This window comes from Brachycentrus maculatus, unplaced genomic scaffold, assembly GCF_059751285.1.
Source record: "Brachycentrus maculatus isolate JH-2025_06_01 unplaced genomic scaffold, ASM5975128v1 h1tg000326l, whole genome shotgun sequence".
NCBI lineage: Eukaryota > Metazoa > Arthropoda > Insecta > Trichoptera > Brachycentridae > Brachycentrus > Brachycentrus maculatus.
This window is the reverse complement of record NW_028281075.1, coordinates 2,362,980-2,384,909: the sequence shown is the minus strand read 5'-3', so window position 1 is coordinate 2,384,909 and position 21,930 is coordinate 2,362,980. Positions and strand designations below refer to the sequence as shown.

Below are 21,930 nucleotides of genomic sequence, written 5' to 3'. Positions count from 1 at the left end.
TATGTAATTACTTAAATGGAAAAATATGTGCATGGTTTATTCTGTTTCTGGGCAATTTTGTTACAAAATTTAAAATATTTTGTAAGTACCTTTTTAAGAGTACCTACAAAATATTTCAAATTGAGAGTATAAATTTAATAATATTCCTTACACATTATTATTAAAACGATTTATGATTACCTCCATTTTTCAATTTTAGCATTATAAAACATACTAACTATAACATCTTCAAATTACCAACATTTAACACTCAAACTTCTCGCTGCATAAAATTATCACCTACAACTGGAAACATGCACGAACACCGCTCTGGTTAGTCCATAAAAATAAATACATTAATGTATTTGATTTGGACAAATCACTACCAACAAGCCGGAATACGTTTTGGGCTCGTCAATGCTATACAAACTCCTCCCCTGAGTCACGCTTGGGCTAGACTGAGAACTAGTTAAGAAACTACTATCTGCTATTATTTAAAAAAATTAACTAAGCACTTTGGAAAAATCGTTAAATATTATAATGTCAATCTTACACATTTTTCAATTTATTTATTTATATATATATATATATATATATATATATATATATATATATATATATATATATATATATATAAATTATACTCAAAAGTTTTAAAATAAAGTGCATCATATTTATTGAATGAAATTAAACAATGTTAGTAAAGTAATAATATAAATAAAAAGATGTGATGATTAATAACACTTATGTACGAAGTGTTATGAGTGTTATGTACGAAGGCAGTCATTCAAATATTGATCCCAGGACTATACATTTTTTTATGTAAGTTTTACTTAGTTGTAACCAATATTTCTTTAAATCTTAATGACATGTGTTTCGAAGTATTCTGCATAATTTTCGAACACCGTATGTGAAGCTGAATCTAAATTTTATCAATAGATTTTAAGAAATAGTGGTATTTATCAACTAAAACTTAATTTAAAATGGATAGATATTACCACAATGACTGCCGAATCAATTAATGACATAATTATCTTCAATTACTTCCTTCAGTTCAAAAAATTTGCAATGTGAGAGTATCTATTTCCACTAATGTTCGGTCCATGTTGAGGTCTTTGTTCTGTCTTGGGCGGGCGTGATTCATTTTGCAGAAAAGATTCCCTGATGGCAAATACTCGAGGACTCTTAATTCTGTGACAATATAACCTCCTACTTCTGCCTGTTATTAGAATCAATGTAAGTTTAAGTAATAATCATTAAAAGTATACGAAATTAAATTGTTATGACCATTTCAATGTAAAATGGTTGTTTTTTCCAAGCCATTTTTTGCATTTTAAAAAGTTGTCACTAAGAGAATATATTGGTGAGTTAAAAAAATACTAAATGCACATTATTCACCTAAATCACAGAGTGGCTACTGTCACCTTTATTCGAATGTGCAATATTCATCAGCATTTTTTGTAAACACATTCGATAAGTTGTATTGTTTTTTTTTACACAATTCAAATTGTATAATATACAGAAAAAATATTTTCAAAAGAATTGACATAATTAACTCGTTTTGATAAACTTTGACATGACCATATTCAAAAAAATATTTTGTGTTTCAATAGGCAAGCATATCGCTCACTCCTTTCAACGTCGTATATCAAAAATCATCAATTTTGAGTTGTGCATGTTTTCGGAATGCCCAGAAAATGAATCTGTACTGAATCCCAGCAAAAGCGCATTATTTTAACTTAATATTTACCAGCTACAAGCCAAAAAGTGTTGTTTTTGTATTTTGAAGAAAATGTATAGTATAATTATTTTTTAAAAAAACAAAATATTTTTCAAATGGAAAAAAAAACATTCAGGTTTTACTTAAAAAGATCTGTTGCACAGTAAAAAGTTGAATAAGTGGCTTGATATTTATTTTTAATACAATTTATTATATTTTTAAACTTAAAAAACGATCTCCTGAAAAATCAAGTTTTTTTATTGATGACGTTGTTGAATGGAGTGAGCGATATGTCAATATCGTATATTATTTTTCCATTAAATAATTGACTTTTTTTTTGTAACATGACCTAATGAATTTATCTTTGAAATTATAGTTTAAAAATTCTGATGTAGTTTTCAGCAGAAGTTTTATATTTTCACTTCACGTGTTTTATCAGTTTTTTTAAACTAGCATGTAACTATGAATTATGTTTTGCTTAGTTGTATTTGCAATGTTATATTTTGCAAACAAGAGTACAAGTTAATCTAAAAATTGTCAATACAATTTAATCGTCCTTCATCTTGTCGAAATAAGCTTATTGATTATCTAAAATAGTGCTTCTTTTAAATTGTGCAACAAAATTCATTATCTTTTTTTTTTAATATTAAAGTTTTTTATTGCAATATTACTACTACAAACAGCAAAGTAATGTTTTTATGTACTTAATATTTTATAGCAATTTGCAAATTTGTTTTTCAAAAAACCATTATTTTAAATTATTTTACTGGAAAAAGTAGAGCCATAATATAAATATCAGAGGTTGTGGTCAAACAGATCTCCGGTGCAATTTTTATTTATTTATTTTAACAAAATGAAAAACAATTTATCTAGTCTATTTTTCAGCTTGTACAAGCTATTGAAACATATGTAGCAAACGTAACTTCTGCTATATAAGATACTATTGCAAAATTTGATCTGCACCTTCAGCAATGTAAATTTATATCTGTGGTCTAGTAAAAATGTATGTCTTTTGTGTGAAGAGCGTCTTCTTCTTCGTGTTGGGCCTCTCTGATCTCTGAGCAGTAATCTAATCTCAAGTAAACTGAACAGAAATTATATTTAATAAGTGTCATTAGCAAAAATACATTATTGTTTCAATGATATTTGTAACATTATCTTTTTAGAATATTCAAGATCTTACCCATGTTACCCACTTTATTTTAATGCATCCTTTAATCTTGTTTGTCCTTATGAGTAACATATTTTATTCCAACTGTTAAATTAACTTTCATATATATCATAAAAATGCTGAATTAACTCAAATTAAGTTATTTATATCTTATAACATAATTGATGACCAAAAAATTGTAATCTTTACTAATTGCTATATATTAATGTCTACACATTGTGTGAGTTTGATATTTCACAATATAAAAAGTTATGTGTATCCTCCCAGTGGGTTCACCTGGCGCATGCGTCCAGGCACGTGCTTACCAGGGAGGGAAGAATAATATGTTTGTATTCAGTTACAACCTTTTATATTGCTGTCGCTTTTCAGTGACAAGACGCTACATCCGGCACTATATATATTCCCCTGTATATACTATCCTAACCCACAAATAAATAGTTTTAATTCAAACTAACAAAATAAAATATTTTACAGTCACATTTTTTTATGCAAAACTCAGGCAACTGGTACAAATGTACTGGACTAAATATATTGAAATCCTTCTGCTATAAAATTACATTTTGTGGCTGACTACAGTATGCACCCCGTCACTTGTAACACAAGAGTTTGTAGCAAATAGGAACATATTACTTTACCCTCCTTTGTAAACAAGTGCCTGGCTGCCTCCCGTTACTTTCAATCGTAAGAATATCAATGTAGATATTATAATTGGAATGTGATGGCTAAAGGTAAACTTATCACTACAACACTATATTACCATCATATTTATTTTATTCGTTACAATTTCTTTATATTTATTACGACAATATATCGCCTTCAAAATTGGGACAACTCAAGTTGACGTAATGGTGATATATATATTGTGCGGAGGTGATAAGTCTAGCAACCTAATTGGGCCAATCTCATAGCTCGAAAACTCATGTAACGGTTCTATTTTCATTCCAAAACGTTCAAATCGAATTTCAAACAGCTTTTTCCTGTATTCACGTTCCGATAAACAATCACTCCTCCAGACAAAAATATATTTCCTTGAAACATATAAATCATAAGACAGGACAACTATAATCTGTGGATTCAGGGTAAAATTGTCTTAAGAGTCTTATAGCCATTAAAATGTTGATGTTTCAAACTGTCTTTGAGCGTATATATTATTTGTATACACAGTCGGACTCTGTTTTACGAGGAAGATGAGACCTATTGAATTTGCTCGTTATAAGTGTTACTTGTTATATCAGAGAATATGTATTTTTATAAACATACTCATCACATGAAGACTTGAAGTGGAACGGTCACATAACATAAAAAATCGCAATTCAAACAAAAATGCACAATACACCCGTTAAACAAATATTGTGTTTCCCTGTCAATACATATTTCCTATAAAATTTGGAAAATCCTGCGCTTCTTTGGCTATAAAACTGTTGTAGCAAAGCTTTATCAACATTTGTACGATTATTTTTTTATGTCTGTGATGCGTTCTTTTCAAATGTTGATTTAGACATTCTTATATTTCAGATGATGAAAACTCATACACTTCAATATTTTTCGTGACACGTTTTATTTCGCGAATAATTTTCACCTTTTCCCAAACTGAAAGACACTTTCTCTTATTAGTAGACATGTTCATAATTCGAGGGTTAGTTTTTAACCGACCTGCTCTAGAATTGATCTGACATTAATGTTTATTATGCATTGTCCATAGTAAGCATAGAATATGTAAAATATGGAAACTATTATGAAAATCCTCACAAGCATGACATTCATAAATAACAAAATAAGTTGTTTTTTGTAATGAAGTACTGAGCCGCCGGCGCTGGTAGATACCTACTACTTCGCAAAGCTTGTATGTTTTACATGCAATGTCAACTATATGCATTGATACTTTTTCAATATTGTCAGCGAAAACTATTATATAATCTCAACTTTTCCCATAAACATAATCCAATCCCGGCAGCATCGGTTTAGTTAACTGCTCTGTCAGATTTTATTGCTTAGGATCGGAAATATTATTTTTGAGTGATTGACACAATAACAGTTTTAAGATTTTTTTGATATTTTTTCTCTGTATGCCTGAGAAGTAGCTCCTTAAAAAAATGATAAATGTATGGAGATAATCATAAACCAAAATGTCAACTAATGTTTCCTTCTCATATCTGAGATCTCGCAATTTCCATGATCGTAATAACCGAGTTTGACTGTACGTAAACTCAAAGGTTTTCTTCTAGAGTAACTAGATTATAGTCAAAATGTGAATGTATGTAGATTGGATTTATGATATTCTTACATATTAAATACAAGTAGTGCTTAATGCAAAAGTAATTATTGTAAGCATTAATGTTAACGTAACAAACAGCAATATATCGATTTATTTTATTCATTATGTTGGTTCAATTAAGACTTGTAAATTGAAAGACTTATAGCCCTTAGGTCATTGGAATACACCTTTAAAATGTTAACATTTTTTTTATTGTTATGAAAATTACATTGACTGTATTTTGTAAATGTAAACCCGTTTCACTCATTTCATTTCAATATAAAATATATGTTTTTACTATCCCAACTAAATAAAATATATACTTGTTCAAAATGACAACAAATATTGGAGTTTTAATAAGTTTGTATTTGAAAATTATTATGAAAATGTATTGCATTCTGCATTCAAAACAGCATTCTGCTGTAAATTGCAATAAAAAGAAATATCTTTGTTTAAATATGTAATAACAAATTATAAATTACATATTATTGTAGTCATTTTACAAATGTTCATTGCATTATAACTTCACTTACGTATTTGAAAACTTCATTGTAGTTATATATCTTAGATTTTTTAGTTAAATATTTGCTTTGGGACCTGCTGTATGGCTGAATAGCTCAAGTAAGAGTCCTTTTATGTTGCCAACTCATTATCAGCAATAAAAGTGGTAAAAAATGTTTATGAAAGAACTGAACCTTCCTATTACATTTTTATATATAGTCCAAATATTTTCTTCCGTCAGTTTATATTATCGCTCTCTATGAGTTTAAATTCTTATATTTATTCCAATTTTCTAGAAACTGCTCTCTATAATGTTGTAGTTTTGATGGTTACTATACAAACATAATGCTTTTGTAATGTTTTAGATCGGTGTCTATTATTATTAAAAACTAAATAAATTGAATGTATGTTAATTCATATTGTGACTCTTTTTCACCCAAATCCAAACACCCAAATGTTTTAACTGAAACAAAAAGTTTTTTGCAGAATGTTAAGATGTTATACTCCTATTATCCTGCTGCCAAAATGATAATTTACACCAGGGATGGCATACAATGAACCCGCGGGTCACGCAATGACCCGCGTGAGGCATCCTTCTACTGAATTTCATTGCCTTATCCACCAAGAAGTATTATGTGCAAAAAAGGGGTTAAAATCATTTTTAAATATGTCAATTGTAGGAAGTGTTGTCAATTTTATATCTCTCGCACAAGCTCTATAAACCAAGCAAAAATTGTCCAGATTATTAGAATAGGTATATTCTCAATATTCAGGACTTTTAATGTACAACAATGTTCGATGGCTAGTCGTGGACAAGTGTTAAATCATTTTGCTAATTTGCATGATGAAATAAAACTCTTTATATATAAAAGAAAAAATATATCCAGAATTCACAAATAAGGAATGATTGAATGACTTAATGTTTTTATGCGATCTTACACATTTTGTGGGTTATTCCTTTAAGAAAAAAAAAAGAAACTTCAAGAACAATGTCTAATTGCATTAACAATGTATGAAAATATAAAATATAAATAAATATAAGTATAAATCAACACACGCACAAAAAAGATGGTACGCCACATGTAAAAATGCATTGATCAACATTTCTAAGAAATTGAAGAAAGCCCAAACTTTCAAAAAATGTATGTATTAACGTAAATAAGCATTATTACCCTATGAAAAATCATTAAAGACCTTATTTTACGGACAGCCCTCGTATGTAGTGCTGAAAAGTTAAGCATTAAAATTAAGCAAATAATGAACTACCAAACGGTTGTGAGGTATGCATAATGGATGTAAACGGGCATTAGAACACAATGTTATGTTAGAATTCATCAAAACAAATAAAAATGTATAATATTCAGAACTTTATTACAGAAAAAACAATATATGTATAGACAGGAATCTACATTTCGCTCAGCAAACAAAACTCTCAAATAAAAAAACAACTTATTGTAATGTTATATACAGATTACATTTTGGAGACTGGTGAAAGTCCTAGGATATTAAAACATCTCTCCATGACTAGCGCTGTAACCTCACAGAGTAAAATTCTATCTATATGTATTTTTGTAATCTTCCCATTAGAATCCTTTTCTACGCAATAACAGGCATCGTAGAATTCAGTAAAACATGAAGCTATCTCATATAAATATTCGCATAAAGAGTGAAAATATAAATCTTTCTCAATTTTAAGTATAACTTCAGAAAACCGAAGCAAAACTTTCCCCAATTTCCATTCCTTATCATGTTTTAACGAGGGGGTCAACTCTTGTTTTCCTTTTTCCAGCTCACTCTCGGTCAACTGAGCATTTCTAGCTATCGATTTAATGCGAGTATAAGCGTACAGCAAATAAACAGCGGTATTTCCTTTATCATCGAGCATCTTATCAAAAGAAAATACGTATTCGTTAACTCTGTTGTGACAAAGATCCGCATACTTGATACAGCCATAAGCTACTGCTTCTTGGGCTGCCTTTAATTCTTCGGGATTTAAATGTTTGTGCCTTTCTTTTTCAATTAACTTGTCTAACGATCTTTTTAAACCTTCGTCTAATAAATCTATTAACTTGATTGATTCTCCAGAGCGCGTTTTGAACTTCTTACGATCTTCTCCCAAAACTGGTCCAAATACAATATGTTCGGCCTTTTGTTTTTTCAAATATCCAGCCTTTTTAGCGCAAGAAAATAAAATTTGAAAGTGCGTCGATTGGCCCGAGTCCGTGACGTATATTAACCTGTCGCCGTTCTCTTCTTGAATTCGCTGTTTAATACAAGCGAGGTCAGAGGTGTCGTATGTGAAGCCACCGTCGGATTTGACTACTGTGAAAGGTATTTTTTCGTCTCCCCACATAATCATGCGGCCTTCATCTTCCTCCAAAAGGTTCTTCTCCTTGAGATCCCGTACCACCGCTTCCATTCGACTCTGGTAAAAGGACTCTCCCCTAGGAATAATCTTAACTTGCAAGCGATCGTAAACCTTGTCGAACTCTTGAAGCGATACGTTGCATATGTGTTTCCACGCTTGGACATAATCCGGGTTCATGGCTTGAAGCTCTACGACGCAAGCGTAAGCTCGTTTCTTAAAATCCTCATCTTCATCGAATAATTTCTTAGACTCTTTGTAGAACATTTGTAAATCAGATATCGGAGGAGAATGTACCTTGTAATCAGGAAATTTATCTTGTAAATGAGCAATAAGCATTCCAAACTGGGTTCCCCAATCCCCGAGATGGTTAATACGCAGAACGTCGTGCCCCAAAAACTCCAGCAAGCGGCAAATACTTTCCCCGATTATGGTTGAACGTAAATGACCAACATGCATTTCTTTAGCCACATTGGGAGAAGAAAAATCAACAATAATTTTTTCTTTCAAATGTGTCAGGGGCGGCGAAACTCCGTTCTTTAAAATAGTACTAAGAATATTACCAGCATTGTCGCGATTAAGATAAATGTTAATAAAACCCGCACCCGCTATATCAACCTTTTCTACTAATTGTGAAGTTTTAAGACTTTTGACTATTTTCTCCGCTACTTCTCTGGGATTGGATTTAACACCTTTGCCTTTAATGAGTTGCGAAATTGGCATTGCCGAGTTGCACTGGTAATCTCCAAATTTAATGTTATTTCCAGACAGAGATATAACCACCGGGGCATCCGGTAAGTCTGGATAAGCACTTTGGATTGCGTCACAAAATATTTTCTCTAGTTCTTCTAAAATGCTCGGTACTCCGGAGTTGGAATCACCTCGTTTCATTTTCTTGGATTCTTCCGAGTACGCATTTCGCAAAATGGACAGTCGATGTTTTAATTTAATATTTTCGGCAGCTAGCTTGTCAATCAATGGGTCGTCCAGGTTATAATTGGCATCGTTGTTCTGCAGTAAATCCAATTCATCCTCAATTTTTTTCGCTTCAATCTCCATCTCTTCAGTAGTTAAAACAATTGCTTGATAAGATTGATTTGCCATGATAATGTTTCATTCACACGCAATTGATTAAGAAAACGTGTTGTGATGACAGATGAGAAAGAACTGCAGCGTGATGCAACTTGATTATGATATTGCGAGATACGGTCGAGATGTTATAGATAAATCACAACAAAAATGTCAATGGATAAGGAATTGTAAATACTCTGAATGTACTGCGAATAACTTAGTGATCGCGACAAATGAGACACCACGAAGAAAATCGGAACGGCGCACAGTGGGGTATATTAGCGATCTGGGCGGCCAAAAGTCACTTTTAAAAACATTGTCGCAGGTGTATGAAAAATATATCAACATGAAATAGAGTATTTTGTTGATGACATGCAATAATTGTATCCCCCCCACGCACATCTCACGTGTCTAATGGTCAGTCGCAAAGTTGTTGTTATTGTGAGTGCACGTGTTTCTCTTTCGCTGTTCGTTTAGTACGCAAACATTTCAGTGATTATTATTATTTTTTTGTATTACACGTATACAATTAAATAATGGATTGTGATCAAACAGGTAAGATAGTGTATTGTACATAGATTTAAGTTGCAATAGCTAACATATTTACTAAAAAAAAAACTAATTTAAATAAGTGCCTTTAAATGGATTTTTCCTTCATTTTTTTTTAAATAAAGGATATTTAGTTGTGCTTCCGAGTGTTATCCGGCTATAATTTTGATTGTATCAAATAGCTTAGCCCTCTTTCTTTATATAAATTGAAATTTTTTTTGCAGAATTTTGCTCTTTTGCAAGAAATCGCTCTTTTAAGATGAGTCAGTACAATAATGAAAACTGAACTACGTACAGTTTTTTATCTTTAAATTGTTACATTTTTATTTTAGGACCAGTAGATGTTAGAATAATGACTAGAAAACAGTTATTTACTATCATGCAGCAACAAAATGCTAATAAAATGAATGAAAAATTAGAATACTAGCAAAAGTACCTTTTACAATTAGATAATTTTTCTGACGAGTGTGCAATGAAAATTAAAAACGATTTTTCGCATTTCAAGTCTGAAATGAAACGAAGATAGACTAATGCACTCAGAAAGGAGGAAACTTTCTTGATAAAAAATGAAAATTGGCTTGACGGAACTTTTACAATTCCTTGGGTAATGAATCGATCAGGACGACCATCAAAGTCGTTTGGTGAATCAAGTCAGAGAAGCAAAAGAAGGAAAACTGAAGATTTGCGCAAACATATTGAATTAGATGTGCTCACCCATGCTACTCGGTCAAAGTTAGGAGAAAGCGGGATGAGAGATGCTTCTTTGGTGTTGAAAGAAATTATCTGTACACCTAAGCGTGCTACCAAATATAAGAAAGCGTATTCTCGTTGCCAGCAAAAAAATACCCGGATAACGCAATTGACTCCATCACAAGCTTTATCTATTTTTGTTGAAGCCGATCTTTCGAGAAGGCAATATGAAATAGTAAGGAGTTCTCATAAAAAAACTATACCCGTGTTACAGTATCTTACAAAAAGCAAAACTCGAGTGTTACCCTGCTAAGGAAGCTTACAGAGTAACTGAAACTTGTGCCGAAGTAAACCTACAGAGTTTAATGGATCACACTACCACGCGACTATTGACACATTTAGAAGAATGTTTACAAAATTTTAATAAAAAAGAAAGAGAAACATTAGTTTAAATGTGCAAGTGGGGTTGTGATGGAGCACAACAAGCTCAATATAAACAAACGTTTTTAAATGATGCAGACTCCGATGCAAACATATTTAAGAGTTCGTTTGTGCCCCTACAACTTATTTGTTCCTTGAATAATAAGGTTATTTGGCAAAACCCAATTCCTTCTTCACCACGTTATTGTCGTCCAATAAGAATACGATTTATGAAGGAAACAAAAAAAATAACAAATGAAGAAATCGCTTATATTAAAAGCGGAAGAAGAACTGTGTCCGGACGAGGAACCATGGCCATCTTTCTCGGACTAATATTTTTTAAATTATTTACTACGATTTGCATTTATTAAAAAAAAATTTTTTTTTTTTTACTGATAAGTAAAAAATATCTCCATATAATACAATGAATTAGTCAAAAGGCATATTTGGAATCGATTTAGAACGAAAAATAATATTGGCCGCCCAGATCGCCAATATACCCCACTGTGCGGCGGCAGAACGTGACAGCTGATGACAAGCCGGTGAGCCCAAGCGTGGCAGCTGGTGGCAGCCGTGGCACTGTAGCTGATAACAGTTGGCAAAACTGGATATAGCCTGCCGCATACACGAATTTATCACCGGCGTTTTCCTTTTTTCGAATGCATGGAACCCAAAGATTTTATGATGGAATTTATATTAAAAATCCATGTTCGGAATATTGGTTATCATAATCCCCTTGTACATAACGACCTCGTTCTCGGTGCGTAGTTTTTGTATGGTTAATGTATTCAGAATTCCCAATGCTCGCGCGCGAATAATGGCTAGGTTCCATCACCTGACCAGCTAAAGCTGGTATTTTACATTTATGTGATGTAAACATCATCTGAATTTGGAATTGGAAATTCCTTTTTAAATAAGACACTGCTGGAGAGAAATACCTTTTTACAGATTGTTTTTGTGATTTAAAAACGGTGTGATCAAGTTTTTCAAATACTTAAATGTGGTCAGGTTATGAAAGATGATGTGTTTGAGGAGATATGTGAATGTGGAAGAGGCAAAGAATGTTTGCAAAGATAGAGTGGTGTAGCGTTATATCCTACCCCAGCGAAAGTGGCGTGGTGGTTAGTTACATGGTTAAAATCATAACGTATGCAGTAAGGCTAAAAAGTATATATTATACCTACTTCCATGACGATTTTCAGCGAAACTAAAATAATATCATACAGTGGCGGTGCGTGAGCTGGTTCGCGCAGTAGATTTTTTTTGTCACAGCGCAGATATGGGATTAATGATAAAGAACAAGGAACTGCCTTTTGCGTAGATCTCATTTCTCTCAAGAGAACCGTTGTAGGCTCCGAAATTCCTCACCGCAATGTCCTTCAGTTCATTCCTCACCGCAGTGTATCGTCTCAGCAACTTGAATTTATTTACTATTTAATCGATTTAGCACGAATGTATTCAATATTCAGTAAGCAATTTTTTAGCGAGATTCGATTAGCGGATTTAAAAGTATATAGAACCAAAGCTAAGCGAATACCCCTTTGGCGAGACTCGATTAGCGATGTAAACAGGTGGATCAAACTAAAGCCAGGGAGTACTAAAGAATGGTAACAAATGTTACAAAAGCATTTTTTTCTTAAATCTTTAAGGTGCGAGAGGGACTGGACAAGTTGGGCCAGTGACAAGGAGAGGTATTAATTTATAATGTGACAGTTAGACAAAAACGGCCTAACCAGACAGTTTTATATTTTTATGGATATTTAAAATCAATTCGGTACAAAAATACAGTTCAAAATAAGTTAGTCGAAAAATTATACTTCATTTTCATTGCTAACCAATCAAATCCTTGCAAAACAATTAAGTACCTACTACACGTGTGTAAGCATTGTAATACGTAATATGTATTTTTTTAACTGGCAGCATTCATTGCTATAGTAACGCGGTATAAACAAATTTCAAGTGCATATTTATTATCATATCGAATTTTTTTATGTATTGAAAATTAACTTTAATTCAATAGGATAAAATAGGCATTAAATGAAATTAAGTTATAACTGTATGAAGCGATGTCTTCTATAAAAAAAATCTTAGTTGAGTCAATATTTCCATTAGCTGTATATATTTTTCTTGATATACTTGTATGCATTAATCATTAATATTTATAAAGCGCTTTATATCACAATGACTTCTGAAGAACAATATGATATGATAAAAAACTCGTCTTCCCCAAATCCGCACTCACCATATGTTCCTTCGTGGACTGAAGTTTCAAGGTACCTAAATAAATGCATGCTTTATCGGATTTTGAAATACACTTAATATCAAATTTGATTTGTGACTACACTGTATTATATATTCAATAAAACTTATGTTTTTGCATCATAAATTTTTGTTTATTTTTCAGTAAAGTTGAAAATATCAAATTAAGCGAAGATGACAGCAGCGGATTTGTTTCCCCAACTAATGAAGGACCTTCTAGTTTTATGGATGGATACGAAAATATTAGGTATTTACTAAAAAAATCATAATTTATTTCATTTTCGGTTTTGGACCTTCTGAAGTTATGTGTCCATTTCTTATGCATATATTTATAAATATATATATATATAAATATATATATATAAATATATATATATAAATATATATATATATATATATATATATATATATATATATATATATATATATATATATATATATATATATATATATATATATATATATATATATATATATATATATATATATATATATATATATATATATATATATATATATATATATATATATATATATATATATATATATATATATATATATATATATATATATATATATATATATATATATATATATATATATATATATATATATATATATATATATATATATATATATATATATATATATATATATATATATATATATATATATATATATATATATATATATATATATATATATATATATATATATATATATATATATATATATATATATTTATAAATATATGCATAAGAAATGGACACATAACTTCAGAAGGTCCAAAACCGAAAATGAAATAAATTATGATTTTTATAGTATATATATATATATATATATATATATATATATATATATATATATATATATATATATATATATATATATATATATACATATATATATATATATATATATATATATATATATATATATATATATATATATATACATATATATATATATATATATATATATATATATATATATATATATATTTATATATATATATATATATATATATATATATATATATATATATATATATATATATATATATATATATATATATATATATTATTTATTTTATTTTTTTGTGTGTGTGTAAGTATTATTAATATTTCATCCATTTCCTAATAAAATTAAATTATCATTAGATTGGAGTGGCCAATGGAGCGTAGAAGATCGATTGCAGGTATTCCTGAACCCGTTAGAGTACGTCCATCAGGCGTAGCTCTCTCTGCAGATCATATGAAAAGGCAACGTCCAAGAGGTACAAGTTTATAATATCTTATCCTATGCAGTGTTACCAACATAACCACAACAAACCTTTTTTTCAAAGCAATATACACATTCCCATAAATTTGGTAATAAATGAAGTATGTTTTATGTATTTTCCACTTAACAGTAGAATTTTGGTTAGAAAACTCACCGGTGCAAGAAATCGTCACCAAACATATTTAAACAAGACTGCCCAAACACTGCTTGGGTTAGTCAATAAAAACAAATACATAAATATATTTGGCTCATGCTAATATCGAGAAGTTACGGAATTTAGAAGATTACGATTTTCCCGAGCACCACTCTGGCTCATCAATACAATGCAACTCTTTGCCTGAGTCACACTGGGGGAAACCGGGAAGTGGTTAAAGGAATATTTACATGAAAGTACTATTAAATTCAAATTCAATATGGACACAATGTTTTAAAATATTTTAGTACAATTTTAGAAGTGTAATACAAGTATATAAAATAATATGAATTATACATATTATTTCACTTGAATGTGGTCCCACGAGTAATATTTGCAGACTCTGAGTGAGAGATTCTAGGTTCGAGCCCACTCCACCCTATATTCATTTGTTTTTAATGAAAGTCTACTTTGGCCCATAAATATTGTGTTAAGTTAAAATATTTGTTAATTGAATAACAAGATAAATATTTATCGTTTAAAAAAATGTAAAGTTCCCTATCACCAGATTAAAATATGCTCCTTTAGCTATGTAGTTATGAATGATTGAGAATAAATACAATTTTTTTGGTATATCAGCCAGTCCCTATGAACTAACCAAATTGTATTCTAACAATTGGATAGTGAAGTGTATTGGTCAGTAAATGGTCCTCACTTACAAACATGTCATAATATATCCATGACATCAACAGCGATAATTAAATGGATGCAAAATGTATAATTTATGGTTACAAATCTTATAACAGTAGTATATTCCCTGCTGACTTAATAATATTCCGCATTTTCAGTTATAAAATCAGCCATTTGGCAAAAAAAGGACAGTGATTCTTTAAAGAGTGATGAAATATTCAGTCAACAACTATTGGATGCTGCTTTGGGTCCACCCAAGGCATCTCAGGAATTGTTGGATTACTTGGATGATGAAGACATTTTTCCCTGCTGTAAGATTTTAACAATGATATTGGCATTTTAATAATGTTAAAAGTGATTAACTACAATAAAGGCAGCATTTATTTTTTCCAAATATTATACAAATCAAAATTCATTATATTAAAAACATTTTCACCCTTGTGATCTGATTCAATAAGATCTGTCCATATTATAAATAATCATTTTATGTTTATATTTTTATATATTGAGATTTAGATGTTTAACAGAGAATTATATGGGAAGGGAATCACTTTTATATGTTATAAATGTATATGTACTTTTGTAACATTCACCATTCTGCTAATGTTTTTTTTTTACTATCATTATTTTTTTACATCAAAATCACATTTTTTAAAGAATACATACATTTATATACGAGAAAGTTAAAAGCAACATCTGGCTAGATTATTGTGAAGTTTTCTTTTATAGCAATAATCATTTTTGGTAGTACATGTCTTTCTTTCCAAATTATTAACATATACTAGAACAGTGCTCCGCAACCGGTGTGCCGTGGCACACTGGTGTGCCATGAGCTGGATACAAGTGTGCCGCGATCAAATTCAATGTATATGACATCAAATTCAATGTATATGACATTTTACAATTTTTCATTATGTATTTAATACACTATGACAAACTATTTTTCATAATATTGTCTGTTTTTCAAAATGTAGGATATAATAATTCTCTCTCTCTCAACCCTTATCCGCACCCCAATGATGCATAGAGCACTGTATCTTATAAACGCAGTGTTATCTTGATGGTTGACACATGAAGGAAAGGTGATTAGCCCTCCGCTTCGGGTACCAGGCCAGGGTAGTATTGAATAAATACTAGACTGAAAAAATCATTTATATTTATTTGCCCCCCCCCCCCTGGAAATCAAACCCGGGACCTCCAGAACAGTAGCTGAGCGTGCTGACCATAACACTATGGAGGCGGATAATAATTACTGCAATTAAATAATTTTTCAATGGTCTATATACTTTAGCTTTTCGTGTACCGCGGAATACTAGGAAGAATTTTAGTGTGTCGTAGGTGAGAAAAGGTTGCAGAGCACTGCACTAGAAGACGCCTCAAATATTATTAAACTCTTTATTCTTATATTGATTGATTTATTAACATGAACAATCTAATAGTATTCTTGCCTAATGGCATATGGAATACATGCAAGTTACAGGTGATATATCCAAATATATTTACAAGTTCCAAAAATCAAGTGAACGTTCAAATATGATCAGATTGCTGAATGTCCAAGGCCTCCACATTTCCTTTTAATAAACTACTTTGTTGCTGTGAGACATTTATAATATATTTTGGTACAATCCTCGAGATCTAAATATGTACAGTGTTTGTGTATTCAAAATATTTTGTATATGTCAAAGCTTTTGATATGTTAAAAATATTGTTTGTATGTAAAATAAAAATATAAAATTAAGTCACACACTCATTCGTTTTATAAATCAGAAAAATAATGTAATATTTGCGATTTCCCACAGCACATTCCAAGGATTCGACGTTAAGAAATCAATGTGATAATATTTCTTATCAAACTAACTCTATAAGTCACAATAAACATCCTAGAAGTAATGCAGAAAAACAGAAAACTGCAGAAAGTGCATCTATGTTAAATTTGAGATTATCCAAGAATTTACTGTCCCAAAGTCAACCGAGTTTAAATAAATCAAAAACACTTATTAAATCAAGTAATAAGAAAATAGAAATGAAGAATTCAACGGAAATTATCAATAAAAAAGTATTGTCTAGTGAAAGTAATTCAAAGGCTGTTAAAGAAAAATATATTTTCATCATCCCAGAATTACCTCAGGGAAGACTACTGGAGTTCAGGATATACAGTACATGGGGTGACCAAAACTACATAGGGTTGAATGGACTTGAAATATTTAATTACCAAGGCGATGTTGTAAAGATAGAAAAGGTAGATTTCATTATGTATAGTTTGAATAAAGCATAAGTTTTCATGTAGTGATATCCTCATATTTTGCTTAATTATATATTATGTGTGATAGACAATTCAGTAATGATCAGATGTTATGTTGAAGCTGTGGACGGAACCCGATGAAATCAGCGAAAAAAGATATGGCTCAGTGAAAACTCTCTTGGATGGCAGAACCAGAACGAGAGATGAAAGACATCTTTGGATATCAAAAATGCCAAATAATTCCCCTTACATTATCAATTTACTTTTCTGTCAAAGTGAACGATTAGCCCTTCTAAGAATATGGGTAAGTACTATCATCATCACCTAGAAACTTAATTTTCCTTAATCTATAACCGCTCTCCGTGTGGAACATATGCAACACCTCTAGTCTGCCCGAGTCAGATCCATGTCTCGTAGTTTAAACAAGAATTGCCGACGAATTGTTAGCAATTGACGTTCCTGGTGATATGAACTGCCTTGTAAAAGAGGCAAGCTTGTTGTCAGTTCTTGGGAAGCATGCAGAGTACATGGCCTACCCAACTGAATTTCCTTTTCTTGGCGACAGTTGTGACCATTGGTTACAGCACCTGTTGCCTAATTTCCACATTCTTTACTAAATCAAGCCTAAATTCACTTTGGACTCTCAGATTCTCAGAGCTAAGTATTTTGGTGTTCTGAGCCCAGTGAGGTTCCATGACTTTATACATGGTAATGTAAAAGAATATGTATAACACAGGTAATAGGGGAAATTTGATCTTCACCGAGTACAAATCCACAGAAATAAAAGTTATCCCATATTTTTGTGGCAAAAGACAATTTTATATAGCGTTGTTTTCATAAAATTTTACCTCAAGGGTGTTTTGCTATCATTAAATAATGGGGAAGGATTTTTTATGATAATTTGATAAACAAATCAGTTTGTAGTTTTCTTTCCAAAGATCACTGCATTCTCACTGTTTCCAACTGGAAAACTATCAAAATATTTTTAATTTGCCTCACCTAATATAAAAACATGTATTTGTGGTATGCCCGAAACCAAATAACAACATACTTTAGTGAATTTAATACCTTTCTTATTTCCAGAATTACAATAAATCAAGAATAGATACTACAAGAGGAGTGAGGTTAGTTAAGATATTTTTAGATCAGATTCAGGTGTTTTTTGGAGAAATTGCTCAGGCCAGTGGAGAATTGACTGGAATGCCGAGTATGTTCGGAGATGTGAGTACATATATAAATGGGAATTATTTGTAACATAAGACCATCGATAGATAATATTAAATAATCTATATTTTTTTCTAGACAATCCTTTTTACAACAAACGAATCAATATTGGAACAAATATATAGAAATGATCCATCTTTTAAATCCATCATTGCAACTTCAAATCCTCCTCCAATATCACTAGATAAGAGACCTCTCACAGGAAATGACTTGAAAAATGACTCCGATCATCTGTTGGACAACTCGAATCCTCATTCCCCCATTCATAAATACACAGGGAAAAAAATTGATATAATTATACATTCTAATTGGGGACACAGATATTTTTTAGGGTTGACAGGTAAAACAATAAATTAAAATATAAAACTGTATATGCACAGAATTTTGCTATTAAATATTGGCTATTAAATGTAAAATGTTTATTGAATTTCAGGAATACAAATTTTTAATTTCGAAGGTGATGTAAACATTAAAACTAGCTTTAGTTATGCATCACAAACAGAAGAATTAAAGTCCCAAAATAATCTTACAATTCCTTGTGATGAACTATTTAATGGAAATAATATCACTGTCGATTCCAAGCAAATGTGGCGCTGCGACTATAAACAAAAAGATACAACAATTCACATTGTAATTCTTCTCGAAGACGATTATATTATAACAGGTAGATATATTATTCAGAAACATTTAATAAATATTTATAAAAACAGTTGTTTTTCAGAATTTCTCGATTGCAGTAGATGCTACAATGAACCGAATTTCCAAATGAATACAAGAACGATGAATTTCAATATATATTTGTAATGTAAAATTCAAAATTTCCCAAATTTTGGAGATGTACACAACCTACACTTTCACATATATAGATGTCACGTGCGATTTTTTTTAAACACATGCATGAGATGTAAGCTCTTCAGTGTGGCTATGTTTTGTACACAGCGGTCTGTACACAGATCTGATAATATGTACTATGAACCTAACCTACTCTCTGCCTAGATCAACTTTCCTGGACTATCAAACGAATTAATCTTACAAATAAGCTCTTAATCGTCCGTAATTTACTTATTTCAGTGTTGGAAAGTACATGTAACAAGTGTTTTGTTACTGCGGTGTCCACTCTGCATTCGATCCCATTTGTCATGATGGGTCGCACACAACTTTTATATACTTTAATTTTGCTGCCGATCTTCACAATAAGGGTTGTTCCTTATAGAATTTTTCAGGCATCCTGAGATGACTTGCCTTGTTTATTGCCCCATCACTTCACACCATAGATCTGTTTAACCACACAGTTTCACATCCAGTTATTTGAACTTTTCCACCTGTTTCACTAAGACGCCATCCACAGTCACGCTACATCCCACCAGGATCCGAGAGAACACCACGCTCTTAGTCTTTGTAACTGATATAGTCATGTTGTATTTTGTATCATGATACATGTAGTGTTGTATTGTATTATTTTGTAATACACTACAATACAACACTAATACCTAAATAATTTAAATAATGTCTTTATTTTTTATAAAGGTATAAGAATATGGAATTACAATAGTAATCTAGAGTCATCTTTTTCTGGAGCAAGAGAAATACAAATTTTTGTAGATGACAAAGTTATAAATCAGAATCTACTTGTATTACGAAGAGCACCGGGAAATATTAACTATGACTTTGTTCAAGAAATTTTACTAGCATCCATTGATGACAGTTCACAACCAATTAATACAAATACCTTATTGGAAACTACACTAAACAAAACTGTAACATCAGGATTCGTATTTGAATTTGTCATATTTTCAACTTGGGGTGACCCATACTACGTCGGCTTGAATGGAATTGAAATAATAGATGTAGAAGGAAGCAGAGTACATATAACAGAGTCAAGTATGTTATTAAAGATTACAAATAAAGATAATAAAAGTATTTAACAGAATTAAATGGCAGTAACAAATCTATTTGTTCCAGATGTTTGTGCTCAACCTGTTAGTGTGAATATCTTAGAAGGTGTTTCGAACGATACTAGAATACCCGCTCGACTGTGCGATGGAAACAATACTTCACGAGATGGTCGTCATTCGTGGCTCGCTCCTCTTCTGCCCGCAACTCTTAACAGGTTATTTATCAGTTTTCTATGCAAGTTTACCTTGATAATTTAGTTACTTAATAAAATTTATAATGAATGAAATGAATTATCGGTCCCATATTATTGTAACATGTAGTTTCCTTTGTTACAGAATTTACCTAATCTTTGATTGTCCAGTGAATGTGTCTAGTATTAAACTATGGAACTATGGGAAGACTCCGAGTCGTGGAGTTAATGAATTTGCCGTGAGATTTTTTTTATAATGAAAATAAAATTATATTCACATATTTTTTAATAAGAAAAAAATTAGTTGCATAATGTATTGTAGAAATAAAAGTAGGCACCAATTAACATTACATGAGTATATATTAATTTTGTCTTCCAGATCTTAATAGATGATTTGCTCGTATATAATGGTACACTGCCGTGCGTTCCAAAATATGGGCCAATAATTCCATTAGTCGTTGACTTTAGCTCAACAGAAGAGAGTGGATCTGTTAGGTAAATTAATTTCACCAAAGGTTTTTTTTTATAAAATTTTGCTCGGTCAAGAAAAAATCATATGCAAAAACTGTCAGAGAAAATACAATTTATATTTCCGCTACAGCAGCAGATCAGAGAGTGCGTTGGACCAGTACGGGGAAACAGTCGGTGCATGCATCGAAGCGGATCCCAAACAGCGCCCACAAACCAGCGTGAGAGCTGTACCTCCACCACATCGTAATAGGTCAACCCAATGAAGAAACTCCTCGAGCAGTCCTCGATAACCCTGAACCTGTGACAAGTTACTGTCAGGCATCCGGCTGATGCGTATTTATAGCTACACGATCTACTCATAGTGCCCTTCTCACAGGTTGCCTCTTAAGATGATGATTTTTGTTACAGAAATAGATAAATGAATTGACAATTAATTATCATGTTTAAAAGTTATAATTTTCTGCTTTCGAAACTGTGTAAAATAAAATGCAAAAAGACCCTTTGCATTGAATAGAAAAATTCATATTTTTTTAAAAATGTCGTTGTAATTATGTGACATAATGAAGTATTATATATTCATTAGAACCATTTATCATGGTGTTGAAACTAAAGTCACATGTATATTATTTTACCTTATAAATTAAGTTAAAGTTATTGTACAAATATATGTGTAGTAAAAATATTTGTATTACTTTATACAACAATAAAGTTTAAACGTAATATAAGTACGTATATATTTTTTCAAATCCACGCAAGACTGTAGAAAACTACATGGGGGTTTGTTTCATCAGTGGCGCAGGAAGTACGTCCCGATGGTAATAGTA

The 21,930-nt window shown here is 31.1% G+C and overlaps 2 protein-coding genes across 3 annotated transcripts; one reads left to right on the top strand and one right to left on the bottom strand.

The window, feature by feature from the left end:
• Positions 1 to 6,975: 6,975 nt before the first annotated feature.
• On the bottom strand, positions 6,976 to 9,331 carry ArgRS (arginine--tRNA ligase-like protein). The gene has a single exon (XM_088268538.1). The coding sequence runs from the start codon at positions 9,092 to 9,094 to the stop codon at positions 7,097 to 7,099; it is 1,998 nt and encodes a 665-aa protein (XP_088124664.1). The 5' UTR covers positions 9,095 to 9,331; the 3' UTR covers positions 6,976 to 7,096.
• A 3,327-nt stretch (positions 9,332 to 12,658) lies between these two features.
• On the top strand, positions 12,659 to 21,823 carry LOC148304288 (protein KATNIP homolog). Of its 2 annotated transcripts, none has more exons than XM_088268619.1 (14): positions 12,659 to 12,993; positions 13,125 to 13,226; positions 14,140 to 14,255; positions 15,242 to 15,394; positions 16,883 to 17,322; positions 17,447 to 17,629; positions 18,409 to 18,546; positions 18,628 to 18,889; positions 18,983 to 19,213; positions 20,077 to 20,430; positions 20,512 to 20,659; positions 20,781 to 20,874; positions 21,015 to 21,130; positions 21,237 to 21,823. In XM_088268619.1, the coding sequence occupies exons 1-14, from the start codon at positions 12,902 to 12,904 to the stop codon at positions 21,367 to 21,369; spliced, it is 2,562 nt and encodes an 853-aa protein (XP_088124745.1). In that variant the 5' UTR covers positions 12,659 to 12,901; the 3' UTR covers positions 21,370 to 21,823. The 2 variants fall into 2 exon arrangements, with proteins under 2 accessions (XP_088124745.1, XP_088124746.1); XM_088268620.1 differs by having other exon boundaries at positions 21,240 to 21,813.
• Positions 21,824 to 21,930: the final 107 nt, after the last annotated feature.

What these genes read in the sequence shown, in the direction of transcription:
- LOC148304288 (XM_088268619.1), top strand. Translation starts at nt 12,902, where the DNA reads ATGACTTCTGAAGAACAATATGATATGATAAAAAACTCGTCTTCCCCA. An exon ending in TGAAGACATTTTTCCCTGCT is followed by an intron (nt 15,395 to 16,882) that starts GTAAGATTTTAA and finishes GATTTCCCACAG; the next exon opens with CACATTCCAAGGATTCGACG. An exon ending in ATGTTGTAAAGATAGAAAAG is followed by an intron (nt 17,323 to 17,446) that starts GTAGATTTCATT and finishes GTTATGTTGAAG; the next exon opens with CTGTGGACGGAACCCGATGA.
- ArgRS (XM_088268538.1), bottom strand. Translation starts at nt 9,094, where the DNA reads ATGGCAAATCAATCTTATCAAGCAATTGTTTTAACTACTGAAGAGATG.